Below are 9,805 nucleotides of genomic sequence, written 5' to 3' on the forward strand. Positions count from 1 at the left end.
CTTTCCCTATGCTTCCTGGATTTCTCCTGTCCTACTTTTTTCTCTTGCTTGTTTTATCTATCAAGCTTATTGACTTCAGTAACTCAGTGAAGGTACAGAACTAGTTATGTGTTTACTAGCATTATTGTATTGATGACTTGAATAAATTGTAAAGTCATGACAAAATCCAGTTCATCCATATTCAAGGCAGACCTAAAGCCAGAAAAGTGGACTTTTCTGGGGAAAGGAGCTGTTAAATTAGAAGATAGAGAATTGTGTCGTACATTCTCACAAAATCCGATGCAAGTATCCTTCCAAACCCGGGACAATAGGACACATTCATTCTTTATAAATGTGATCTCACTGACATTTTCAATTCGTTTGTAGGATTCCAAAGCCTATTTTCATCTTCTCAATCAAATTGCACCAAAAGGACAAAAGGAAGGTGAACCACGGATAGACATTAACATGTCAGGTTTCAATGTAAGTATAGGTGTTCTTTTGAATGCTACAAGCTTACAAAGTTGTTGTCAGTTTCTTATAAATAACAAGAATTTTTATAATTGCATGTTGTGGTGTTGACAATTTTAAGCATTATTTTAAAATTTATTACTGTAGGTGTAATTCAGAGGCAGAAAGACGCTTTGATTTATGTTAACAGTTTATTAGTGAGTTCTGTAATTATGGTGGCATTGGTTCATATGGATGGCATAAAATATTCAAAGCAAGTGTGGGGAAATAAGCACTAGAGACTAACCTTTTCCAAGTATTTGGATTACAATCACAGTGATAGATTTAATGACTACATATTCATATATGCATCTATAATATTCCTGTGTTGAGAGTAATGTGAATATGTTTACAAACTCCTGATCCCTGAAATCCAGTTTGGGGAATTACTGTCACGGAACATGTTCCCTGATTACATCACTTATTTGTTCAATGACCTTGGGCAAGTTCCTTCCCGAAATTGGATTTCACTCCGTTCATACATGAAGTAAAGAGTTGGCCTAGACTCTTTAGTCCCAACTTTCTAGGATCCTGTTGTTAGTACTCATTAGATATGGAATGTATTCTACTGGTTTTTAAAAATCCACATTTCTAGCATATTTCACAGTAGGACTGAGTGGATTACACTGGCTAAACCATTTATGCTGCCCTTATCAGAACTGAATTTGTAACTGACTTGTAGTGCTTATATTTCTGTCTGTTTTTAACTGTGAAATTCTTCAGTTCAGGTCACTCTTGGCACGAACAAGGGGCCCTCTTCTGCACTAAGGGAGCTGTCTCTATCACTCCTCCCTAGTTGATCTTAAAGCACTCCCTTCATTGTCTCTTACCTCCTCAGAATCCTTCAAGGTTTCCCCATTGACTCTAGAGTTCAATCCGAAATGTTCTGCTCATCATGTAAGGCCCTGCTATAACCATCTTGCTCCAACTCTTCTGGCCAGTGCAATTTCCCACTACTCTGTACCCACCACACACACACTCATTTTACCTCTGAGCCTTTCCTCTTGCTTTTCCCCTTGTTTTTCAGTGTCCTTCATCTTTTTTCAGTCTTACGTCTTCTTTAGGGATATATATATATATATATATATATATATATATATATCTATCACCAAATCAAGTTTCCTCATGATCCATCAAGTTTCTCATGATCCTTTGTAATTCCTCCCTGCCCCCATACTCCTCCATCCCAGGCAACCACTGATTTGCTTTCTTTCAGTTTAGTTTGAATTCTTGAGAATTTTATGGAATCATACAGTATGTATTCTTATTTTATCTAGCTTCTTTCAGCATAATTATTTTGAGATTCATCCATGTTGTTGCATGTATCATAAATTCATTCCTGTTTTATTGCTGAATAATAGTCCAGTGAATGGATATACTATAATTTGTTATCCATTCACCTGTTGATGAACGTTTGGATTGTTTCCAGCTTGGGGCTATTACAAATACAGCTGCTCTGAACATTCATATACAAGTCTTTGTATGCATATACGCATTCATTTATCTTGGGTAAATACCTAGGAGTGGAATGGCTGGGTAGTATGGTATGTGTGTGTGTTTAACTTTTTTAAGCAGCTGCCAAGTTGTTTTCCAAAGTAGTTGTACCTTTGCACATTGCGGCCAGCAGTGCGTGAAAGTACCAGTACGTCCACATGTTCACTGACACCTTAGTGTGGTTAAACATGAATCATTTTAACAGGTGTAGAGGTGTCTCATTGTGATTTTAATTTGCATTTCCCTAATGACAAGTGATGTTGAACGTCTTTTCACGTAGTTATTTGCCATCCATATATCTTTGTTTAAACACTTTACCCATTTTAATTGCATTGTTTGTTTTCTTCTTGTCAAGTTTTGAGTGTTTTATATATTTTGAATACATGTCCTTTATTGGATATGTGATTTGCAAATATTTAGTCCCAGTGTGTTTCAAAGAACAGACGTTGTTAATTTTGACAAAGTCAGATTTAGTTATTTTTTTCTCTTACGAATCATGCTTTTGGTGTTGTATCTAAGAACTTTTAGTCTAACACAAGGTCACAAGCATTTCTCCTTATGTTTTCTCCTAGAGGTTTTATAGTTTGGGGTTTTACATTTAGTTTTACATTTGGGTTTTACATTTATAGTGTTGGGTTTATACATTTGTGTGTGTGTGTGTGTTTGGGGTTAATTTTGAATATGATGTGAGGTATGGGCTGAAGTTCTTTTTTGCATATGTATATTTTTTATTTGATTATTTTTTGTTTTACTATTCTACAATATATTTAACTATTTGAATTTTTAAAATTTTGGGCTATTTTAAAGCTTCCTTCTATTCCAATATTATCAATGCTTTTTGTTTAGGAATGCCAAGATGATCAATAAATAAGGGATTTTAAAATAAAGATGGTAAATAGCATAAACCAGGGGCATTAAAGTAACAACTGATAGATTACAAGAAATAAAATAAGCTCTGTGAGAGGAAGTCACTAGGCTCACAGAGAGTCCTGAAGATAGGCTGAATCCCACTCAATTGCCCATCTGCTCGTGGTTACTGATTGCTCTGCAGATGGTAACAGAGAAGGGTAACACAATAAATACACATTGTTCTGGAGTCCCAGACAGTCAAGGCACCTCACTGGAGATTAAAAAACTAAAGATACCACCACCCATTAAAGACAGAGTTAAGACTCTCAAAGTATACAATCTGCATGTGTTGGTTTAGAAGTAACATTCCTCAAGTTCCCTTTCTCTCTTTTTTCCTCCCAGTTATAAAATCCCTTTTCTTTTCACATGACACTGTTTTCCAGAAGAGCTACTTTTGCCCTGGGGTGGAGATGTCTGTTGTAGCTGCCAAGAGCAGTCTGGAGGGCAGGTCACTAGAAACGGAATAATCCAAAAGCAACTGTTTCTCCTGCAGCTCCAGGAGGAAGGAACTTTCATTGGTGGGAGGTGGGAATGGTGAGCACCTGGGAAACTATTTTTACATTGGTCTGAAATCATCAGATCTATAACTTAAAAATCTTCACCAAACCATACGTTAGTCAAGAGATCAGCATGCATCTTTCCAGAAGAAAAAAAAAGGCAGAATGAAGAAGAAGAAAAGTGAGGAGTCCCAGGAATTAGTTGAAAGTAAGTATTTTTTTTTACAGAAATGGACAACTTTGCTTCCCGGGTGGAAAAGTAAAATAAAACAAACAAAAAATATTGAAGAGAAAAACTACAATTTAAAATATGCAATTTAAACCTGAAATAAAATTATGGGAACCTGGTATCCCTGATTATTATTTTTAAAATATTTTCTCATAATTCCATCATCTTTTTCAGCCTTACATCTTCTTTAGGGCTTAATTTTAAAATCTGAACAGGTTTTGCTTTTTTCTTGATGAATTTTGCCATGAGAGATGTAATCTCAATTGAGTTAAATGTATTCTGTCCTTAGATATACGATCTGGTGCCATCTAGGGTATTTTCAAGGTACTGCATATCCAGCACAGCCAACTTTTTTTTTTTTTTTGCATTCAAAACAATAACATAAGTACCATATATTGACTAAGAGAAAACAGAATTGTATACCCAGCCTACCATTGTAGGAAAACATTTCTATGTTTTTAGTATGGTCTTTTAAAACAATGTCTTCTTATTTTACTTCAACAGGAAACAGATGATTTGAAGAGAGCTGAGAGCATGCTTCAACAAGCAGACAAATTAGGTTGCAGACAGTTTGTTACTCCTGCTGATGTCGTCAGTGGAAACCCCAAACTGAACTTAGCCTTTGTGGCTAACCTGTTTAATAAATACCCAGCACTAACTAAGCCAGAGAACCAGGATATTGACTGGACTCTATTAGAAGGTAACTAAAGGTTTCTTAAATTATGTTTGGGACTACAGAGTAGAAATACATAGGCCACAGTGATTTCATAATTTTGACTTTAATAAGTTTCCTTATCCCCTTTAGCAACCGTCTGCTAGAAGTAGTCCCAAGGGCTGAGTAAAAAGTGGCAGCTGATAGAAAGGAATGATACAAGGGAACTTTTAAAGTAAGCTAGCCTAAGGTCACTTAGTTTAAGGCCACTTAGTAAACCAATGTTTTATTTTAATATTTTAGAATTAGGTCACTTTTTAAACCTCTCACCAGAAAAATGCCTATATGCATAAAATTTACACACATTTGCACAAAGTTTATAAATTTACAATATTTATGTTTCATTCTTCCAGTCAGACTAACTGAAACTGGCCCCAGTTCCTTTCACACTTAACCTACTCAAAAAATAATAATAATGCATGGTAATTATTCGTTTAAGTTCAGGAAGGGCAGAGTTTACCTTTGCCAGATTATATGTGCATGAAGTATAGTACTTAAAAATTAACAAATGTAGGGCCTCCCTGGTGGCGCAGTTGTTGAGAGTCGCCTGCCGATGCAGGGAACACGGGTTCGTGCCCCGGTCTGGGGGGATCCCGCATGCTGCAGAGCGGCTGGGCCCGTGAGCCATGGCCGCTGAGCCTGCACGTCCGGAGCCTGTGCTCCGCAACAGGAGAGGCCACAACAGTGAGAAGCTCGCGTACCGCAAAAAAAAAAAAAAAAAAAAAAAAATTAACAAATGTAAATAGTAGTTCATTGCATGTCTACTATCATTACTATAAAATCTTTAAATTTTATGCTTTTGAAGTTGCAAATAATTTGTTGCTCTAATATAGGCATGTAAAAGGAGTACATATATGTAGCTTAGTATTTGTTAACTGGGTAGAGGGAAGGTGTAGATTAATATGAGTATAGAGGTTTATATGATATGACCCTAGCAAGTTTTTAAAATAAAACCTAAACTGATAACATCAGTTACTTTAGAGGTATGGGGATTTGGGGAGATACTGGAGAAGGATTAGACAGAGGAGGAGATTTTTAAAACTTCATACGCCTCTAAATTGCTTAACTGGTTATTAATAAGGTTGTATTCTTTACTTTTAAAATAAATTCATCCAGTTTAAAAAAGAAGCATGTCTAGAGAGAATGTATTTAGAGAGGCTGCTTAGAGACTCACAATGGAGAAAAAGCTCTAGATCTGTAAAGAAGAAATAAAATAATCTTATATGTGGGTTGATGTTATATGCACATATACAAGGTATTTAATGAATATATAAACATTGTGAATATTTTTAATAGGAGAAACTCGTGAAGAAAGAACCTTCCGTAACTGGATGAACTCTCTTGGTGTTAATCCCCATGTAAACCATCTCTATGCGTAAGCCTTCCTACTGCTATTGTAAACAGTTATGAACATCATGAATGGACGCTACACAAATAACACAGCTCTAAACCTTTCCTAAATGTTAGTTTGTAGCATATTACTTATATTGGAAAATGTTGAGTGGTGACTCCCATTTTCATTTCCAAATACACAAAAGCCCAGATTATTTCTTTACATGATCATTAAGTGAAAGAATGTATAAATGTCTTTCTAACACCGTAGGGAACAGATATTTATATTTTGAAACAGAGACCAGAGAGTGCCTTAAGCAGACCATCCATGATGCCTTGAAGCCTTTGTACTCACTGTTCTCTCAGCCCAGAATGTTCTTTTCCACATCTAATGCGTTATTCCCTTGCTATATTCAAGCCACTGATTCAGATCTTAACCACCACCTACCACTACCTAACCCCTAACCTCGTTCTTTTTTTTTTTATAGCAATTAAATACACCCCAAATCATGTTATCCATATACTTGTTTCTTCCCTCTCTCTGTCTCCCTCTGTCTCTCTGTCTCTCTGTCTCTGTCTCTGTCTCTGTCTCTCTCTCTCTCTCTCTCTCTCTCTCTGACTTTATAGGCCAGGGATTTTTGTCCTATGTGCCCAGCTTCTGGAACAGTACTTTTCAAACGATAAGCTCTCAATAAATATTTTTAAGAGAATTGGATGGTGTTAGCTCTATTTTCAGCACAGATTGATTAAAAAAATAGGAGTCTTGGGTATTATCTATGGTTTTATATATCTTGTTTGACAGTGTAGTGTTATTGTTTTTAAGGAAACATAGGCCCAGCTGTCTGAAAGCATTGATCAAATTCTTTTTAAATCATTAGTGACCTGCAAGATGCCCTGGTAATCTTACAGTTATACGAACGAATTAAAGTTCCTGTTGACTGGAGTAAGGTGAATAAACCTCCATACCCGAAACTTGGAGCCAACATGAAAAAGGTAGATAATTAGATTGCTGCACGTATTTCTTACAGACTTTTAATTCACAATTTGTTTCTTTTGTTTGGGAAACTCATTGGCTCTGAGCTTCTTAAGGAAAAGAACTGTGTCTTAGTTTTGTGCACACGTGCATATACAGATTAAACAAGTGAAAAATCTTTTAAGCATTTGCTTTTGTGTGTTTGCAGCTAGAAAACTGCAACTATGCTGTTGAATTAGGGAAGCATCCTGCCAAATTCTCCCTGGTTGGCATTGGAGGGCAAGACCTGAATGATGGGAACCAAACCCTGACTTTAGCTCTAGTCTGGCAGCTGATGAGAAGGTATGGTACACAGTTTTAGCTGTTTAAGCTTCACTATAATACAGGTCTGTGATCCTTATTATTTTTAAGCAAATGTATCAATGACTACATCTTTGAAATTTCTGTGTTTAGACTCTGAAGTGAGCTTAAGTAATGAATATATGTTGGATGGCCAATGAGAGATGGCTTCTTGAAAGTGAGGCAGCAGAACTGTGACTATTTCCCTTTTTTCATAGGAAGCCTGACAGACAGACTTGAGCCTCATTTAGTGTCGGTGAATAAAAATAGCAAAAATTGTGAATACCCCATGTATACATTTGAGAAAGATCTCTTAACTGTAATGCTGAAAAGCATTCATTATAACTGGGTACGAGCCAAAGCACAGCTTATTTTAAGTCCTTACCGTGGTTGGACTAGTACAAAATGAGACTGCAGTAGACTGTTGGGCTTACTCATTAAAGCACTGAGAATCTTCCCCCCACCAGTGCAAAAGGCAGCTCAATGGCAAGCCACTACTACTTGAAATGTTGGGTTTTTTTTTTTTTTTCATACAGTGCAACTCTCATTCCATGAAATCTTAACCTAAAGAGAAGAAATTAAAGATAAAGCATCTTTCTAACTGAATTTTTTCTCATGAAGTAGATCAGGACCTTTTCTTCTGCTTCTTTTAGATACACCCTCAATGTCCTGGAAGATCTTGGAGATGGTCAGAAAGCTAATGATGACATCATTGTAAGCTGGGTGAACAGAACATTGAGTGAAGCTGGAAAATCAACTTCCATTCAGAGTTTTAAGGTAAGAATTCCATGTTTGACTATTAAACATTGTTTGCTCTAGAAAGTGTCTATAATTTGGAAGGCTAGCTTTTGGTTTCTTTGTAAGTGAGAATCATTGTTGGGCCAATGGCGTGATTCTTTTTTAATTCACTGGACTTTGTTTCTGGCAGCTTTATATAGGTAATCCACGTTAATTTGTACACACTGAAATTCTCAGATGTATTGTCCTTTTACACTAGGACAAGACGATCAGCTCCAGTTTGGCAGTTGTGGACTTAATTGATGCCATCCAGCCAGGCTGCATAAACTATGACCTTGTTAAGAGCGGCAATCTAACAGAAGATGACAAGCACAATAATGCCAAGTAAGGGATGCTGCATAATATCCTGGCAAGAGCACAGGCGTTATAGTCAGGCAGATCTGCATTCTCATTCAGGTTCTGCCACTTGAGAATGATGTCACCTGGGGGAAACCTCTTCTAGCCTCAGATTCCTCATCAGTAAAATGGGATCAATAATACTTACCTTGGAGATTTTGAAATGTATAAAATCTGTAAGAGCCTAGTGTTGCACCTGACCTAGTAGGTAGGTGCTCAGTCAGTCATTGCTTTAGTAGATTACAGAAATGATGTATGTTTTAATGCAACTTAGCTGCAAACTCACAAGGGAAAGATGAGCTAAGAATAACCATGCCTTTGATAAGAGTATTCTTCTGTTTCACTCTTTTAACACACATTATCTAGTGATGTCTCTCTTACTGTGCATAGACCACTTTACTATGTATGTTGAGTTTATTATCTTGGTCCCTTAAGTGGGTAGGCTACTAAACCCTCAGGTGGAACTGTGCCTTGAAAGTTTCCTGCATTTCAACAGTACTGAGAAGGTCTTTTCCACCTGTCTCTTCCCTTCTCCAAAGACCTAGACTGTCATCTGGTTTCACGGGTAACCCATGAAAACTTTCCCAGTACACACTGAAAATCAGCTGGGCTTCACAGGATAGCTAAGAAACATTACTGCAAAACTTTGTGGTTAAGCACGTCATTTCTGCCCTCCTTAAAAAAAATATTTGTAGCGTAATATGATAAAGATTTAATATCCATAATTTATAGAGAACTCCTGAGGCTTCTTTTTCCAGATGCTTGATCATCTTTAAAGATTCCTGTTACAGAACACCTAGAAATGCCTTGTGTAATTAATTGAGGGGAGCTCCTGCAAATAAATTTCCCCAGCTGGACACGTCAGTTCTTTTCTCCCTTCCTTTCTCTACACTTTGCATTCCTTGCTTCGGCCACTCTGGCCACGTACCATGTAGACTCTCTCCCCTCCCTTGAATATTTGGAAGTATTCACTGCATCTACCAACTTGTATTTTGCATCTGGCATAATTTTTTCCACCTCAAATCTCTAAGATCTCATGAGAGTTACTATTATCTTATTACATGCTCAACGAGAATATCAATCTGGGTAATTATATATTCTAGAAAAATATTTTTTTCATATCAAATCAGTGCTCCAAAATTATTTCTCATTTTATATTGTAGAAAAAGAGTGAATAAAAATTATCAGCCCCAAATAGTAGAGCTTAAAAATCTGGTGTCACTTATAAGTGACCTCGCAAACAAAATAAAACAGAAAACAAAATAACGAAAAATGAAATCATTCCGATTTGAACTTTCGCTATAGAAGTTTTGCGTCCCAGACAAATGACTATATAAGAGGAAATAGATGTCTCATGTTGTGCCCTTGACTGACCAGAATTTCACCTTAATTTTTGTTTCCTCCAAAAATAGGTACGCAGTGTCAATGGCTAGAAGAATTGGAGCCAGGGTGTACGCTCTCCCGGAAGACCTTGTGGAAGTAAAGCCCAAGATGGTCATGACCGTGTTTGCATGCTTGATGGGCAGGGGAATGAAGAGAGTGTAAAATAACCAATTTGAATAAAAACAACCTTGCTCCCAAGTGCATGATTAGCAGGTCAGCAATTTCCAGGTGAAGTGCTCATGGCTTAAGGAACCATTGGTTATTTAAAGGACTTTTCACAAGACTAAGCTCATCATGGGAGCCCTCAGGGGAAA

General features: G+C 36.8%; 1 protein-coding gene across 3 annotated transcripts in view; it reads left to right on the forward strand.

Moving 5' to 3' along the window:
• The window catches only part of PLS3 (plastin 3), an 89,417-nt gene extending 79,764 nt beyond the window's left edge, over nucleotides 1-9,653 (forward strand). For 2 of the 3 annotated variants that reach the window (XM_007469034.1, XM_007469036.1), the window contains 8 exons: nucleotides 367-462; nucleotides 4,123-4,318; nucleotides 5,627-5,705; nucleotides 6,541-6,655; nucleotides 6,844-6,977; nucleotides 7,628-7,751; nucleotides 7,972-8,096; nucleotides 9,521-9,653. In XM_007469034.1, the coding sequence (XP_007469096.1) occupies nucleotides 367-462; nucleotides 4,123-4,318; nucleotides 5,627-5,705; nucleotides 6,541-6,655; nucleotides 6,844-6,977; nucleotides 7,628-7,751; nucleotides 7,972-8,096; nucleotides 9,521-9,653 (1,002 nt within the window). Of the gene's footprint in view, nucleotides 1-65; nucleotides 93-366; nucleotides 463-4,122; nucleotides 4,319-5,626; nucleotides 5,706-6,540; nucleotides 6,656-6,843; nucleotides 6,978-7,627; nucleotides 7,752-7,971; nucleotides 8,097-9,520 lie in introns of all 3 variants that reach the window. The other variant, XM_007469035.1, reaches the window with a different exon arrangement.
• Nucleotides 9,654-9,805: the final 152 nt, after the last annotated feature.

Source organism: Lipotes vexillifer, unplaced genomic scaffold, assembly GCF_000442215.2.
Source record: "Lipotes vexillifer unplaced genomic scaffold, Lipotes_vexillifer_v1.1 scaffold1340, whole genome shotgun sequence".
Classification (NCBI taxonomy): domain Eukaryota; kingdom Metazoa; phylum Chordata; class Mammalia; order Artiodactyla; family Lipotidae; genus Lipotes; species Lipotes vexillifer.